Consider the following 18,223-nt stretch of genomic DNA (forward strand, 5'->3'; position numbering starts at 1 on the left):
AATAGGAATATAGGGCTGGTAGTAGGATACTGAATCAGTTCCATGGCTGCTGTTGCAGCAGTTTTGTCAGTTAATCTCTTTCATAAGTGCACTGAGCTCCATCTTATGGTTAGGAAGTAGTGATTTCTAGCTTAAATGTATTCAGCATCACTTTTTCTCAGCCATTGTTATTGAAATCAAATAATTTTCCTTCCTTTAGGAATTTACTTCAAGTGTAAATTTAAAGTTACAAACCCAAGCTACACCTGCTCTTTTTTTGCTAGACTATGCAAGCTCTTGCAGTGTTTTCTCACAGCATAGCTCTCCATTCCTAAGATTGTCTTGGTCATGCTACTCTATAGCTGTTTCCGTTTGAACTCTTCTCCGCAAAACCAATACCCATTTAGGCAGTTCTGGGGTGTTTGCTGCTTCAGTGGTAACTTCCTGACTTGCATTCAACTGGAGGTTGTCTCCAATGGTGGAACAGAGGCTGCATCAACTTGCTCCAAGCAGGTTTCAAGTTACCGGTTTGAGTGCTGTTTCCATAGAGTTCATCAGTGACAATGCAAGTCTGCATGTTCTGCTTCCTAAAGATAATTCAGTGGCAAATATTACTAAATTCACTTGACTTGCACTACAAACGTGCTACACAGTTATGTTATGCCTCTGCTATGTTGCCTGTTTATTTTTTCCCCTTTATTGTTCAGTGAGTGACAGTTTAGATAGCATTTACTTAACCTTTAAGCAGTTCTTTAAAATGTACAACATAAAGCTGTTTTTACTCTAGCAGGAGTCAGAAGAACTCTCCTCTGATGAAGAGATGAAAATGGCAGAAATGCGACCACCGCTGATAGAAACCTCCATAAACCAACCCAAAGTGGTAGCTCTTAGCAATAACAAAAAAGGTTAGATACCATAAAACGCAATAGTAATGTTGTGTGATTATGATGATTTCTGCACTCAAAGTGACTAGCTCCAATTAAATTACATAAAAGTAGATTTAATTTGTATGTTTTAAAAGAAAGATCAATTCTCTAGTTAAGCAATGAAAGCAGAAAAAAAATTCTGCAATTTCTTATACTTGTGTGATAGAGAGAGATAGTGTGTGATAGAGAAAACTGTGCTGACATCTTAACTTTCTTCTTTCTTCATCAGTTTAAAAGCAAAGGGGGAAAGGAGATGTGTTTGTGTGTGTTGTGGATTATTACCTGGAAGATACTCTTGATACACTTAAGAAAAGGATTGCAGAAAGTGGTATTTACCTTGGAAATATTCCATATTTCCATTTTCCAACAGATTTTGTGGATTATTGCTGCTGTAGGCAGCAAAATCACTTGTTTAAATATCCCAGAGAAGCTCTGCTGTCTTCTTAAGGTTTAAGAATAAACTTCTCTTGTGGGAACTCTTTCTACAGAGTCACTTTACTCTTATTTTTCTTCTTTCCTCTCACAGGAAACTTCAGAACATTGTTTTTTTTACCGAAGTTTTATATTCTCTGAAAGATAGTTTTGGTCTGGGTAACCATTTCCTTAAGAGTAAGGAATGACGTAGGATTTAGAGAAAGCATAATTTAAAAGTTGGAGAGCAAATTGTGTTTTGCTTCATAGGATGTACTAGTCCAGTACTTCCCAGGACAAAAGGTTTCTCTGTCCATTACATGTAAAAGGGTGGTATTTAGTGGGGATGAAGGAAAACCACATGGAGGTAGCAGGAGTCGTCTGCTGATGACCACATGCAGGTGAAAAGATTGATGTTTATCAATGCTTACTTTGAGTTTTTATGTCTGACTGAAGTACTAAGTCAAAACTACTTTTTAGACATTAGTTTCACAAAATCTATGCTTTTGGCACCTGTAACTGTGTCTTGAAGCAAAAATTGAAATGTATTTGTTTGCTTATATCAAAATCCTGGCTAGCTTGAAGTACCACAGAAGTTATTTTTATATGGATATAGTATGTAAGTATGCGTATATTATACAAGAATCAATGTGCGCAGGTGTAATGTACTCTGAAAATGTTGTCCTGTGGTCTGCAGAGCATGGGAATGCATTGGAGTCCAACTCTGTAGAAGAACATTTTTCTTTCCTTTTTTTTTCTATTTATGAAACTATAGAGAGCTTAGCCAGTGATCTAGATCTTTCCAGAGTACTTGACCTAATAAATAGCTATTTAGCAATGATATAATGTTCAAAATCAGGAACTATATACACTTTCAAAATCCTGCATGCAAAGCAACGTACTTCATTTTCATAGGGGCTAACAAACATATGTAATTCAAAACTTTGAAATCATTGCAAAAACAGAAGTATGACATGATAGGTATTTTGGGGAAATATTGCATAATGTAGCACTAGCTTATGCCAAGGAAACTTGGAATAAAGCAACAAGTTAAATTTCATTAACAGGTGAGGGCTGTTTACATTGAACCAAATATTTAAAAAATAAGAACTATTGCCAACAGTCTTTTATAAGTTTAAATGAAGTTTGCAAAGGTGTTAGCTTACATTTTAGTTTCCAGTACTAAGATATGCTGTAGAACAAGAGACAATTTCAAAATACCGTAACATACATACATTAAATAGCTATTAAGCAGATGTATGTGTCTGTAACTAAATTGGCAACTTTTTATTTCAGATGATTCAAAAGATGCTGATTCCTTATCAGATGAAGCTACCCACAATAGCAATCAAAATAACAGCAACTGTTCCTCTCCTTCTCGAATGTCAGATTCTGTTTCCTTAAATACTGATAGTAGCCAAGATATTTCTCTCTGTTCTCCAGACAAAGAAACAAATGCTGCTGTTTTATCCAAGATCAGGTTTGTAAGATACTGTGTACCACTAAGCAAATCTAATAGCAAAATGTTACTTAATCTTTCACATTATGTGTTCATTCCTTTAATTCATTAATTTATCGTTCATGAAATAATTTAAATTTTAATGTTTTAAAATAAGGTTAAATAATGGAATAGTTCTCTTTTAAAAAAAAAAGGTACTGTAAAATTCAAGGGCTAATTTTCATATGCACGTTTCTCATCTGTTCTAATAATAAGGTGTAATAATTTCATCCTTATAATTTGTTATCCCACAAAAGACTTGAATACATCATTTTAAAAGCTGTGGTTTTACTTGCATAATTTTGAAGATTGATTTGATTAATAACATAACTATAAAAGGCTTTTAGAAACTCGTAAGAGTGGACTTACAGGTTGCTACTCTTCTTGAGATTTTAGTTAGAAGGTGCCACTTTTTAAAAAATTGCCAATAGAAACAAGACATTTGTCCAAAATTGTCATGGAACTTGCAAGTATTTGATTAAAAAAAAAAAAAACTTAGTCACTGTATATTTCTTGACACTTTTAAACTGTCTTTAATAATTCCTGTTGAGTTTAAACAAACATCTGAAATCAGGTGACATGAATGTTGCCAAAATGAGCCCTCTATATATTTCTGTAATGGTAAGATAGCAAATCACAAATCTGGTTGTATATTGGTGTTTGTACCATTTTGTATGAACAATATGGCTGTGTTGCATGTTAGTGATTATTTTTTTCTAAAACAATTTTTAAAGGAATATGTTGGTTGGTTCCTTTTGGAATTTCTTCTAAGAACCATCTTTTTTTTCCAGACGAGAAGACGAAAATTTGAATAATCTTTTGCAAAATGGAGGTGAATTGAGCATTACAGTAGAAGAAAAAATAAATGTGCAAGAGAAGGTTACAAATTTGTCTGAATATGAATTAAGCATTGAAGAAAGATTAGGCCTGATAGGAAAAAGTGTTGATCTAAGCACTCCTATGGAGGAGTCTCAAAAATTAGACCAAATAAACATGAATATCAATAAACTGGTTAGTGAAGAGGCAGTGCCAGTTCCTGTAGAAAGGTTACAGACACAAGAAATAGTTTCAGTAAAGGGCTTTTTGAATAACAACATGAAAGAAGAAAGTCAGCACTTGGAAAATGGAAACAAGTATGCTATAAATAAAGTAAATGGGCATCCTGAAGAAGCAGTAGAGTCTCCCAGTAAAGACAAACTAGTGAGAAGCACTACGGTTGATGGCAATTCTGCTGAGCTGTCTGTTTCAAGGAGCACTGAAGATTTGTCCCCACAGAGAAGTGGTCCTGTGATGAAATCTCACAGCATCACGAGTATGGACACTGGTGGTCTTAAAATCTACGATATTGTCAATGAGAATGGATCTCAACAGTCAAACTCAGTGGTGAAATCAGCATCTGATAATGCAGATGGAAAAAACATAGTCCGAAGTAAATCTGCTACTCTTCTGTATGATCAGCCTTTGCAGGTTTTTCCTGGGTCATCATCATCATCTGATTTAGTATCTTCTACAAAAACTGTGTTCAAGTTCGACTCAAATCACAATCCTGAAGGTGCTAATGTAATGAGAGGATCAGTGACAAGTGGTGCACAGATTTTCTGCACTCCTCCCCAGTATAATATTCAGTACAGCAGCAGTGCAGCAGCGAAAGACACCTTGTGGCCCCAGAAACAAAACACCCAAGTAGAACAAGGCAGCTTACCTCCTTCACGTCTGCTTAGGTCTGACAGTGCAGAAACCCCCAGCTATGTAAAGCATTCTGCCAATATGAATTTCTCAAATCATAACAATGTCCGAGCCAGCACTGTGTATAATACTCATCAACGGATGGCTGGGAGACATAAAGATGTGTGGGCTGTTCCACTGAATGATAGACTGCTTCCAGGAGCAGCCAGACACACTCTTCAAAGGCAGAGCAGTGTATCTTCTACAGCTTCTATAAATATTGGGGATACTGGACCTTCAAGGCGGAACCAGGTTCCTGAAGGGGATTATCTAACATATAGAGATTTGCATTCAATGGGAAGAGTTCCACCAGTAATGTCTGGGCAACAGAGACCTCTTTCTGCCAGGACATACAGCATTGATGGTCCAAATGTACCCCGACCACAGAGTGCTCGGCCGTCAGTGAATGAAATACCAGAAAGAACTATGTCAGTTAGTGACTTCAATTACTCACGGACTAGCCCTTCAAAGCGATCAAACTCAAGGGTTAACTCTGAGCACTCTTTATTAGACCCTCCAGGAAAAAGTAAAGTCCCTCATGACTGGAGGGAACAGGTGCTGCGACATATTGAGGCTAAAAAGCTTGAAAAGGTAAAAATAATAATTTTAAAGCTTCTCTATCTTTGTTACCTGTATATGAAATGTCAGATGCTGTGTGTTTTGAATTGCCTTTAATTACCAGTACAAGTGTACTTCTGATATTACCTTAAAAAGGATAAACATGTTTTTGATGACTATCTGAGAAACAGTCAAATGATAGACTATAAGTGAACTTTTCCCCTAAAGAAAAAAAAGTTTGTTGTTTTTACGTTGTACTTACCAGCTTAGTCCAATTACTTTAGAATACATTAAATAATGTGACATTGACCTGCTGGACTGCCAGGCCAGGTAATTTTTATTGTAGCGTAGTATTCATATTATACTAAAATGCTCCCTTACACTTCTTGATCTTTCTGTTCTGCCTTTTTTCCCCTATTTCTTCTCTTTAAGAACGAGGAAAAGAAAATCAGTAAAATCAGTTTGAAAGTATAGGTCTATAGCTTCAGTTGCTGAAGAATTCAAAAGCCATAATTAACATGTATTTGCCTCCAAGCCAGTTGTCTTTTGAAGTTGGGTATCTGACAGATTGTTGAATGAATATTTATTGATGTGAGATGAGAACACTTAATCTTGTTCAGGAAATCACAGGAGGTTCTGATATAACTAGAGATGATGAACTGGATTCTTTATGTAATGTAAATGCTATCAAGAGTTTGAGCTGATATGTAGAGCTAAACAATTACCCATCTTCAAAGAATTTGAGTAGAGACTGGAAGAGTGTAAACTATGCTGACCAGCTAAACCAGTTCAAAGTGTCATCACTAAATAATGGGTAGAATGTCATTAGTCTGATCCTGCTTCTTTGGAGGGGAAGTGCATAAAGCAGCCAAAATACATTTTGATTATGCCAGCTAGATGGATTTTCTTTTTTAATTTCTTTTGAAAGAACATAGTTTGGTTTGTGATTATTTTGCTAAATACTTCAATATCCTTGATAGTTAAAGAAATTTAATTGGAGATGGTTGGAAAAACTACTTTAAACTAAAATTTTTCTTTGGAAGTCCAGGTATTTGGAGGGATGGTTTGCTTTTGTTTCTTTTAAGTTGCATAACTTCTGATGATAGAAAGGGTTTTGTTTGTTTTTTAAAGAAGCCTGCACAAAAGCTGCACCTGTTCTTCCAATCCAGTTTGAGTCACATACAACATAAAATGTTTTAGGCTTTCACAGTACTGTGCTGTAGTGTGGGGACTATTTGTCCCACAAGGCAGTCACAAACCTATCCCTAATAAAAGCTGCATTCTCTGATCTCCCGTGCTCCTGGATGCATATATCAAATCTTACATGAAACGACGGAGAAGCAAAGATCCCAGCAGTCCCTAAATGCAGAGGGAAACAAAACTTCAATGCACTGCTTATGCAGTTTGCTTATAGCCTGTTCTTATACCATCTACATTTGACATGTTAGGAACAGTGTTTAATACACCAGTGATACCTGTTCAGGTACTGTAGCAGTGTAGTCACCTTTACTGAAATGAAATTGACTGCCTGACTTGATTCCCTTTATATCTGCCCATACCTTCTATCATGCTTTATATGTAAACCTTAATTTTTGTTTCCTACTCGGGTGAAATGGAATAGCTGCTATTGAGATCTAAGCTATGCATCTAGTTTAACAGGTCTGTTTTGTATGTGCATGTTCCTTTTGTTCTGGCCTTGAAGCATTTTAAAGTAGCAGTCTGAGACTTAAGGGTTTAAAAGTGAACGTGTATATAATTGTCTACTTCATATTCTCAGGGATATGACGGACTTAGAAAAATCTAAACTGTGAAAAATGTAGATATGATCCTATATGGCAGCTGGCAAATATGATAATGTGGAAATTCTAGGAATTTAGTAGATATTTCTTTGTTCTTTTAAAATAATGGTTTCAGTATTTCTATTTGTAATTAAAAACTAGCTGGAGGGGGCTTAATCTATAAACCAGACTTCTGAAATGTTTTGAAGTCTGAAAAAAATCTCAGCAAGTGCAGAATTCATTTAAGGAACAAGCATTTAATGAACAAGTTCAATTACAGAGCTCATTTAAGGAACATTTATTGGAAATTGCTTTGACAGAGCTTTTATGGATTTAAAATGGCATGTCTTTTTTTTTTTTAAGCCATAAGACACAACACTGACAGAAACAGGTACACAAAATTAAGCCTTATGATGAATATTTAATTTGTCTCTTCTTGTTTGTGGCTATACACAGCGGGGATTAATAGTATTACCTTTGCTGTGACTTTTCTGAGTCTGATAATTGAATTTAATCATTTATTATTTCTATCCTGTGCTTATTAGGAAAGAGGGTATAATGAGGATTTGGGGGTTGGTATTATTCTAGATTTGGGGTTTGTGTTTTGGTTTGTTTTTTTTTCCTTTTTGCTGAGCTCCTGAAGTACTCACTTGTATTTATAAAGTGTGGTAACTGGAGGGAGAGAGAAAGAAGGGTGAACCCACTTAAGTGTCTGTTTCTTTGACAATTTGGAGAAGCGAGTTCTTGTTTTATTTATTAGCCCTTTTTACCTCATACAGGTAGGAAAAAACTTTCAAGAATTTACTTTGCATGAGGAGAGATACAGAGTAGTTTTAAGTTCAGTAAAAAGTACTAACATGGATTCCAGGCAAGTAACCAGCATTTGTAATCCCTTTGACAAGCTGTTAGGAGGCATGCACCAACCAACTAAAATTATCCACCTGGTTGAAGGAAGGTGAAAAAAGTTCACAAGACCATTTGTAAATGGAAATTTTGCATATATCCAGGAGAAAAAACTTGCTTATCTGATGCAAAACACATTTTGTTGTGGGATAAGAGAAGAGAGCTTTTTTAAGTGTCAAACTGCTCTCTAGTGGCTATGTAAGCTGTTGGAAAGCATGCAGTCATTTCTACCCCACACCCAACCTCATAAATTTAGTGCACAGGTCAGGTTTTAAGAGCAGTAATATTTTCCAGCATATTTTCCTTTTTCAGTGTGATTTACCAATTTTTCTACCTGATACGTCACAGTAGTCGTCTGTAGTAGTCATGATGAAAGTTTAAATTCCTCAATGAAAACTTAAACTCTGCCTGTGTAAAACACCAGTGTCATACACATTTTATTATATGCTAGATTAATTTCTCATCTGTAAACTGCAATAATAAATATCTGCAACAGTTATATACACATAACTATTCTGTTTCAATGTGCTGAGTAGGCAGAAAGAATTCTTGAGCCTGGCTCAGTCCTTTCCTTACATATGTATATTTTCATTTGGTTGTGGATCTCTTGGCAGTTTATCAGGTGTGTCTTTGCTTTCAATTCTAATTTCATCTGGAATTAAGTCCTTGATTTTTTTATCTACTTTTAAAATGGCAGAGCTTTCAGAGCAGAGGTCATAAAGTTTGCTTTGTACTTTGCAATTCAGAAATTAGGAGGTTTTTTTCTCCATTTTGAATGTACCACTGAACCATCAATGTGTTATAATGATATTTTGTATAGTTCAGAAGTCAATACATCACACTTCAAAAAGTTCTGACCCTGTAAACATTTTATGACAGTAGAACTGAAATTATATGTAATTTTCCATATGTAACTCTTCAACAGGAGTACTGTCACTTATTGAAGATGCTTTTTTTTTTGCCCCTTTTTTTTTGCCCCCTTTTTTTTTGCCCCCTTTTTTTTTGCCCCCTTTTTTTTTGCCCCCTTTTTTTTTGCCCCCTTTTTTTTTGCCCCCTTTTTTTGCCCCCTTTTTTTTTGCCCCCTTTTTTTTTGCCCCCTTTTTTTTTGCCCCCTTTTTTTTTGCCCCCTTTTTTTTTGCCCCCTTTTTTTTTGCCCCCTTTTTTTTTGCCCCCTTTTTTTTTGCCCCCTTTTTTTTTTGTTTTACTTGTGTGCTTCTTTTATTCCAAAAGGCTTAAAACATTAATTTTAAGCATTTCAAGTGTTCCAGAATACCTTGAGCAAAGTGTTGGTTTTTTTCTAGAGAATCTTAGACAGCCAGGGTGGGAATGAAAAGTGAAGGGATTTCTAGCCATTTAATATAGCCTCCAAGGATAACATGTACACCTTTAGCTGGCAATTGATTCTAAGTACTGTTAAATAAATAAATAAATAAGGTTAATACTTAGGGTTAGCAGTTAATTTACCAGTTACGGCTATTCCAGCATAAGTAGAATGTAGAGTCTTGCTCCCTGCAGATATTTGAATTTCATTAGTTCCTGTTCTATACCAAAATTTCACAGACTGTCATGACAGACTCCAGCTAGTCTTAAAATTAAAACAGTATTATCCAGCAGAAGTTCTCCTAGATAAATTCCAGTATTTATTGTTGTGCACCTAAGTAAATGCATTAAGACACTTCAATTCCCAAAAGACACCCTTTGAAATGTGAAATTGTTAATTCTCATGTAAGCTGCAAAATAGAGAATATGTTCTGACTCTTGGCATTCAAAATAATGTAAGTAAACCCCAGAACTGTGCTACTAGCTACCTGCATCTAAACTGATTCCATTAGAGGCCAATTTTGACTACAAAGCCTGATGAAATCAGGACTACAAATCCATGGTGATTTTTTTTTTAACTTTGTACATAGCCTTTTTTTTTTCCTTGATGTATTGTAGCTTTTAATATGTGTTCTTCACAGTTTGATAACTGATTTCTAGTAAACTTAGCTTACACAAAAATATAGTGGAATATTGGTTACTGTATATCAGTTTAGAGTAACTGAAATGAGACTTCTCAAGCCTCAGGTATTTGAATTATCATTTTTTAGGCCATTATACCATAAGACACTGTAGCAAATCAGGTGTAGAGTAGAGTTGGTACTTGGAATTAACATTGAGGTTTAATCTGAAGTTCAGAACATGCATTTATTCTATGTTTGATTTTTAATGAATTGGAATAAAAATTAGGGGGTTTAATGGCATCTGCTTATTCAGATTTCAAAAAGTGTCTTCTCTGGTGCAGCAGTCTTCAGGAATCTCATTAGGAAATGTACAACCTTTATTGTACTCGTATTGAGAAGCAAAATTAAGAAGAATACTGTTCACAAGCCAAACACCTCAGTTTCTCTCTTCCCAGCTAAAAATAGGTACAGGAAAAATACTTCCTAATTTTTTTCCACTAGGAATCTCTTCTTCTCTTAAACTAAAACTTTCTTACAACTCCATGTAATTTTAAATAGTATTTGTTCTGCACAGTCTGTATACTTGTTGGATCCTTCTAATTTAGTGTTGAGATGCTGTGCCCATTGTAGAGAAAAATGGTGTTTGCAGTACTTCACGTCTTCCCTACATAAATTGCACAATAATTTTTTGTACTTTGGAAAAAGTCTCTACTAAGAAAGGAGATTTTATAAACCCTTGAATAAAACTGCTCTCAGGCTATGTAATCACCTTGAAGCTCACTGAACTGAGCTAACTGAAATCTTAATTCCTGAATCGACAAGTTTGTGCCTCTACAAATTTTAGGAAAGTTCTACCTCCTATTGCAGATCTATCTTAAATTGTAAATATAAATCTGGATTTAGATCATCACTATTTTATTGACCATCTGTTTGGGTCCTTCTAAGAGAGGAGTGAATCTAATGGATCTAGGGATATTTACAGGAAGATGGTCTGCTAGGGACACTTTCAGACAATAACTTTCTAGTCGAACTATGCATTCCTTCTATTTTTGTCTGCCTTTTTGCCACTTATGGGAGTTAGAGAGATATAGGAGCCTCTGAGAGGAGCTTCCTGTAGAGACTTCAGGGACTTGCCTGTACAAGTGGGGAAAGAAAGCCACCTGGCTAATTACAGAGACTACTTTGAGAATAGTTGTAAGAAGGTGCTTTGAGACACTAAGGAGCTAAGGAAAACTGGCTTTGGCAGTTTCATCTGGGTGTTTGGCCTGACACTTAGATGAGCAGACTTGAATGCCAAGTACAGTCTTCCCCTCCCAAGAGGGGAAAGCCTCTGGAGACTTGTCTGGAAAAACAAATTGACTAGAGAACAGGGTAGGTGTAGAAGAGGAGCATGAATAAAGCTCACTATGCCATTAAGTGAGAGGCCAGCCAAGAGCCTTGGCCAAGAAAAGCCAAGTATTGTCAGTAAATACTGTTTTTACAAGGGAGTTTCCAATGACTGTGCTACCAAGCCATCTGGGGAGTATGAATATGCAGAGGCATATGACTGATTATTAAAGTAGTTTTAGTTTTCACAAGATCAAGCTAGTGTGAAAGAGTAAATGTCAGCCTGAGGACTTGTGACTATTTTCAAAATCAAATTAGTATATATAGTCAACAGACAAACACCAAAATGTATTTATTCATGTTAAAGTTGTTGCAGTATCTTAATCAAATGATACATATTTTCAGCTCTTTCCTCTCCCCTCCCCTTCGAAAAATTAGAAACTTTATAAAAAAAACCAAGAACTTTGACTTTGGTAGGTTTTGATGCTCTGTGGTGTATCTTTTACAACGTTCATACTTTTCCATGGTTCTTTGTAATTTTTTCAGGATAGGTTTGTTTAATTTATCAGGTGGCACATGGAGGATTTTCCTTTTCTTTTGTGCAGTCTTTTTAATTTGTTTTGTTCTTACCACTACGAAAGTCCATTAATGTCTACTGCTTGCTTTCTGTTACCCTTGACAATATTGCAGAGGTCTGCAAGGTAATGAAGCTCAAAAGCAAACCACTATCACTTCTGTCCTTGAGCTCGTGTTACCTGTATAATTGCCAGCAGTGGCACAGGGGTGGACTCGAAGGTTTCTTTTGAGTCTCTTTTTCTTTAAATGATGCTCGTTCATGTTCCTATTATTGGAGTGCGTTGCAGAAGTTGACAGTATTGCAATAGTAAGAAAACCCAGTCAAACAGTCAAATCTTTGTCTCTGTGTAAATTGTTATTTGTACTGTACCAGTATGGGGGTCAGGAGTGGGAGACGGAATGAGATAAAATAATAACTGGTAAAGAGATGGTTTTCCACAGGTGTTTATCTTGACTGCCAGCTTCTCTTCCTACAACATTTGATATGCTGCAAATTTAATGAAAACCTAGAAATTTTCATAAGCTGTGCACCTTTGTTGTTTTTCCAGACACATGAACATTTGAATGACTTTATTTACATGTAATTCTGCATGTTAACTGCTGATTGCATGCTGATTTACAGTAAATAAAGGTAAATAAGGGTCACTGACTTGTGTTTTATACATCACAGTGGTACTGTTCTTGCATGGTTTTTATCTTGCATGACAATGAAATATGTTTGTATTAGTCTATGTATAACATGTCTTGTGGTTTATGCATGCTGCACTAATCTCTGTGTTAAATCTGTCCCCTCTTTATTCAGAGCATGCTGTCTAGGTCCTTTAATTCCAATTATGCTGCAGTTAGCAGCTTTCACTATGGCAGCTCTAGGGATCTGCATGGCAGCCAGGGTAGTGTTGCCTTGAGTGTTGCAGACGGAAGAGGTTCTGGTGTGCACATTGTTCGAGTGAGTACCTACAGGAGGCTATTGCAATATATAGAGGGGGAAAGAATAAACTGTGAGAGGTGTCCTTAAATTGATGGACTTACCCTTTTACATATGGACAATGCTTTCAATAAAAAGAATATATGTGGTGGAGTTTTTTATAGGCATTAAGTCAAATACTTTGCCTTCATACGTCTTAAATTTATTGCAAGGCTTTTAAATTTAATGTCATGAAATTGAGTTTTCTTATTGTCTTTTATAGATGGTTGAATATAAGTAAAATTGTTTGGTTTCATTGTACATATGTGCAAGAGATTACCATTATGAATTTAACCTAGGTTGTTAAAGGTTTGAACAAAATCTTATTATGCTTTTTCCTCCCGCAAACAAATTCTGATTATGTAAACTGTACTGTTAAGAAACTGTAGGCATTCAAGAAAACTAATAATTTAGTTTGTGAGGAAATGATTCTTTAACTCTGGGCATCCTGAGTGATATTATGATTTCCAGAGTGAGCAGGATAAAGTCAACAGAAGACTTCCTTTAACCTTATGAATCCTTGAATAGGCAGTCCTTAACATTTATTGACTTTTTTTATCAATTTATTGGTGATCAAAGACACCTCTGCAGATGCTAGTTTTTGTATTTCATGGGTGTGGTGTCTTGGCTAGTAAGATTTTCTACATAAACAATGTACTAGTTAAGATAAAGAACAAGAAAGTGCTTAAAATGTTTTATTCTGGGCTTCTTATGATAATTTTTCTAGTTTGAATTATATAAAGACAGTCGTCTTCACTGTTCCATTCTGTTTAAAGCATCCCCAGGCTTCTACTCCAGGAGATCAATGCCAGGATGAGGTATTCATTTCAGGACAGCAGAATTACTCATCTGCCACGCTTAGTCTCAAAGATGTTCCTCCAGACAGCATGAAGAAAATAGCTGTCCAGGTAATTATCTACATGATACCATGGATAGAATATATTTATTATTATTTGTAAGGTTATATGGTTTTCTTATTAGTAGTAGAAACATAATATTGGGATAGCAGTTGGAACTGAGACTTCTTTGAAATGTAATGCCCAGATATTGAAAGTGGCATAAATCAAATAACTTCCTCTTTTTGGAAGACAAAATAGCTAACTATATGAAGGGGGATAGTTTTCATTTTTCTTCAGCAGCTTTGAAAGAAGAAATTTGCAGCAAAAGACATAATTGCAAGTGTAAATTGCAACATGGCAGATGATTCCAGGAAAGCAATATGAAGTTGATTAAACCTTTTAAAGGACTAATTTGAAATCTGTTGTGATGATAAACCTAAACTTGTAGGAGACATTCTGTATTGATCTCTAAGGACCATCTATACAGGCAGGACTTACTGCAATGAAACTAAATAGATAATTGTGAATTCTTATGATGCAGCAATTGATTTTCTCTTTATAGCTTCACTAATTTCAGTTGCATTTCTACAGACATTGGATACTGGGAATTTGCGTAGCTGTTGGTACATGTTGCCTGTGAAAACTGCCTCTGGCAGTGCAATAGGAAAAAAAAAAAGTTCTCCTGTCATGCTTTAGGTTTTCAGAAAAGGCAGTAGAAAATAATGTAAATTGAATACATCTGATTTGTAAATAAGTGGAAAAATGTATTTATATACACATTATCATTTCTCAGCATCACTTTGACATAAACTCAACAGAAAGATTCTGATATGTGTCCATTCATATAGTGTAATTAAAGGTTGAAATTTGCACACTTCAGTTATTTATAATACTGAGAGAGAATTTGAATATCCTTGTATCCTGTAACTAATGGGATAATGGCGGCAGGCAGAAAAAAGTCTGTAACTCAAGCCTATAGCATTTTTGGAATGTGGGTATCATACAGAGGAATGAGTGACTTTGAGAGGCAGATCAGCAAGGAGGCAAAAGGCTGCCAATCTCAACACAGACCTGCAGATCCGAACAGTAGCTCTCAGGCTTCAATAAGAAATGTGATCTCCAGCATCATCCCTAGTGACATGGTTTTAATGCACTGTGTGTCTTGACAGCTGCATACCTTTACTGCTGTCATCATTATACCTGTCAAATCAGTGACAGATGTGTTAACAAAAGAATAATGTCTATTGGAAATACGATTACAGTTTTGATTTTGAAAATCTTGAGCTTGTATGTTAATTTGCTCAGAAGGTTTTCTTGTGGAGTGGCCACCAAAAGATGTTTGGAGAGCATGAAATTTCTGTCTGCTAGCTGTGTGAGATTTTTGTGTATCATCTACTGGGAATTGTTACAAAATCTCTGAATTTTATGCAATAGAACTGGGAACTATAGTGGTATTAACCAAGTGTCAATACTGTCAATTACACTGCTAGAAAATAATGATTGAGAAAACTCAGTGAAACAAGTGCTAAAAGCAAAGACTGTCTAGTCTGGTCTAGTAGAATAGCACTCTAAGTTTTTATTTTTCAGATTTGTTCTCAGTAGGTCAGAGCTGATGACTATAAAAAAAAAAAGGAAGTATAATTGTACACAATCCAGAAGAGTAGTTTTAGTAATGTTCCTAAAATTAAAAGCAGTCAAGTATGATAAATATTGGAATAATAAAGGAGGAATTAAGGATTGCTGCTTATAAAATGTATGACATTGAGTATTCATGTTTTATTCAGGTACCTTTGACAAATGGACAAATGTGCCAGCCTCAAAGACCTCAGGCAAACTACAGCCAAGTCCATCATCTCCCTCCTCAACCATCAGTAGCAAGACATCCCTCTAGAGAGCAATTAATTGATTATCTGATGTTGAAAGTTGCCCACCAACCTCCTTATACCCAGTCCCAGTGTTCTTCCAGACAAAGCCATGAGTTGGCAAAGCAAGAGGTAAGAGTAAAATATAACTCTATGATATGACTGTCACTGGCAGTGAATTGTTAGATTGTTTCCTTTTATTACCATTTCTCTGTAGATGGCAACAGAAATTGTATAGGAATTTATCGCCAGCAGAAGACAGTGTTATCTGAGTGCAATTCTGATACAGAAATCAAACATTCCTTCTAGTTTTGAGCTTTTTTTACTTTTTATGTGAACATTTTAAGGGAGAGATACAGTGGATTTTTAACAGAATGTATCAGAAAGTTAAACTTGCATCTTTTTACTGAGCTAGAAGTTTATTTCTCAACTACATTTATTCATCACCAACTTATTATTTATCTAGTAACTGAAAAAATACAAAGAAGCAGTACAACTAGAGTACTTTGCATCTATTCATTGCTATCCAGAATGGTTCAAAAACCTGAAAATGTAGAAATCTGCATCCATACCAAAAGCCAGGATAAAAAAAGTATGAGCATCTCATTCATGCCTGATAATTATGAGATTTATTTATGATAGAGAGATGTGGATAAGAAATTGTTATACAATTTTTAATCGCTCTTTCATTGTGGCAAGCTGCATTCTGCTCTTGGACACGGGATGTTTCCTCTGTTTTTGGGTTGTTTTTTTTTTTGAGAAAGTACTGAGAACTACATTTTCATTCTGTGCTAGAATGAGAATGTCTGCTTCTTGTGTACAATAAGATTTCTAGACAGCTATTCTGGCAAGAAAAAGGGGAGACAGTGTTGGCTACATAGAACTTAGAGTGAAAACAGGAACAAGGTTGGATTTTTAAAATTCGGCTAGAGGTAGCAAAGAAATTGGAGGAACAGGTTCTTTCACAGGAACATGTATATTTGCTGGGGGCGCTAAATTCATTAACATAATATCAAAATATCTCTGAATTTAAAGCCCATATGAACCATGATAATAATAGTGACTCTGGAGTAAAACCTATGTACAATGATACATGATGCTGTTGTATTGGAAACTTGTTCTGAGTTAATATTTTGAAATTTAATACTCTCTTAAACTGATAATGCTTTTTTGAGATTTTTTTTTTTTAAAGCCTTTGTTCATATGACTTCCTTAGTAACAATTTCATGACAGTAGCTTTAAATGCAGATTTTCAGCCAGTTCATCTAACTTTGGTTGTAACTACTTAGATTCGAGTGAGAATTGACAAGGATCCAGAACTTGGATTTAGTATATCAGGAGGAGTTGGTGGTAGAGGGAATCCATTCAGACCTGAAGATGATGTGAGTATTTTATACAAATGCATCTTAAAATAATTCTGATTAATGGTTTCTAGTGTTGAGCAAAAAGGAAGGGGTGTGTGTATATATTCCCCAAACCACTAAACTCCTTTACTGGATGGGAGAAAATTGGGGACAAATAATATGGAAAATGACCTATGGTATGTGACCATAGTGGTCACATGACAACACAGAGGATTATTCTAGCTGAGTGATTCTTGCACAGTTCCAGATATCAGTCAACAAATTTGAGATAGTGAATTGTGGAGTTTACAATTAGGAAGCCTCTTAAAAAGAGAACGTGATCTAGCCTACAGGCTTATTTCTGGCAGTTGATAACTCAACTTGACATATACATCTGCCAAATTAAACAAAGGCAGATCAGAATTTGCCCTTCAGTACTCCTTTAAAGACAATTCTCCTGGATTTACCATCACACAAGGAAGGCAGCCACAAAAGTCAGTAGACCTGTAGAATAATATTGCATTCTCTTCTACTTAGGATAGAAAATTGAAAAAATGCTTTGAATTATGTGTGTTTCATGCTATCCTACTATTCATGAAATACGTTGTCAAAAATGTTTTCCACCTGTCTTTTTCAAGGGCATATTTGTAACCAGAGTGCAGCCAGAAGGACCAGCATCTAAGTTGTTACAGCCTGGAGATAAAATAATTCAGGTACTGTGGTCATCTAATTAACGAGCATCGTATACCAGTTAATTTTCAGTTTACACCTTTTCTAAGAGCAGAGCATTTAATTTTTACATAGATTACCAGTGTCTTTTCCAGAAGCATGCTTATATTCTGGGATAATGTTTTTAATTTTCTTCTACCTAACATTAGGCTAGGGAATACAAGCTGCAGCGTTAATCAGTTGAATCATCTTTTCAAACTCTGAACATTTTTTCACACTTCTAAAGACAGGAAACCAGGCCTAACATTGTCATTCAAGATGGAACGTGAGCATTTCATTAGGCTCTACTATCATTCATTTATTTAACTTGTGGTCGCTTACGTGCAGTATTCTGAATATGGTGGTGTCTCAACACCAGCAGTGGCCTTTCGCAGCCCCTCTCCCCAGCTGCACCTCGCTGTTACAGCCCCCTCCGTCCCACAGTTCTGCCCATCTCTGCTGCCCCCCACTTCCCCAGCTGATGGGCTGGACACGCAGAAGGGCTGGCAGAAGCTGCCTCTTGGCCAGCTAATGCCTGGCTGGTAACTGTGTGTACCTCCTGGCTGCCCTGTCTGCTGCAAGCAAGCCATTTAACTTGCTTCAGGAGCCATGGCTTCTGGACTGCAGCTGTGCAGTTCTTCTCTGTAGGAACTCAGTACCTTTCAGACCTTTTCTGTCTCAGATTTGTTCGAAGTTGTCTAATGAGCTTATAAGCTATTTGGGGAGGGGTTGGGGAAGTGGACAACAGGATTATAGAAGCCTTACTTTCTTAGAGAAACGGGCCAACAGGACATTTGAACAGTGCTGTAGCCACCCTTAAAGTTGCAGAGTTAAAAATTCTTAACTATTCATCACATTACTGGTTTGAGAATGTTCACAGTCAA

The 18,223-nt window shown here is 36.0% G+C and overlaps 1 protein-coding gene across 7 annotated transcripts in view; it reads left to right on the forward strand.

Annotated features, from left to right (window-relative positions):
• ERBIN (erbb2 interacting protein) overlaps nucleotides 1-18,223 on the forward strand; it is a 67,408-nt gene that overhangs the window by 44,058 nt on the left and 5,127 nt on the right. For 2 of the 7 annotated variants that reach the window (XM_074166490.1, XM_074166491.1), the window contains exons 17-22: nucleotides 770-884; nucleotides 2,613-2,796; nucleotides 3,606-5,130; nucleotides 15,211-15,420; nucleotides 16,578-16,670; nucleotides 17,270-17,344. In XM_074166490.1, the coding sequence (XP_074022591.1) occupies nucleotides 770-884; nucleotides 2,613-2,796; nucleotides 3,606-5,130; nucleotides 15,211-15,420; nucleotides 16,578-16,670; nucleotides 17,270-17,344 (2,202 nt within the window). Of the gene's footprint in view, nucleotides 1-766; nucleotides 885-2,612; nucleotides 2,797-3,605; nucleotides 5,131-10,920; nucleotides 10,924-12,425; nucleotides 12,570-13,363; nucleotides 13,496-15,210; nucleotides 15,421-16,577; nucleotides 16,671-17,269; nucleotides 17,345-18,223 lie in introns of all 7 variants that reach the window. The other 5 variants (XM_074166486.1, XM_074166489.1, XM_074166487.1 and 2 more) reach the window with 5 other exon arrangements.

Source organism: Numenius arquata, chromosome Z (assembly GCF_964106895.1).
Source record: "Numenius arquata chromosome Z, bNumArq3.hap1.1, whole genome shotgun sequence".
Classification (NCBI taxonomy): domain Eukaryota; kingdom Metazoa; phylum Chordata; class Aves; order Charadriiformes; family Scolopacidae; genus Numenius; species Numenius arquata.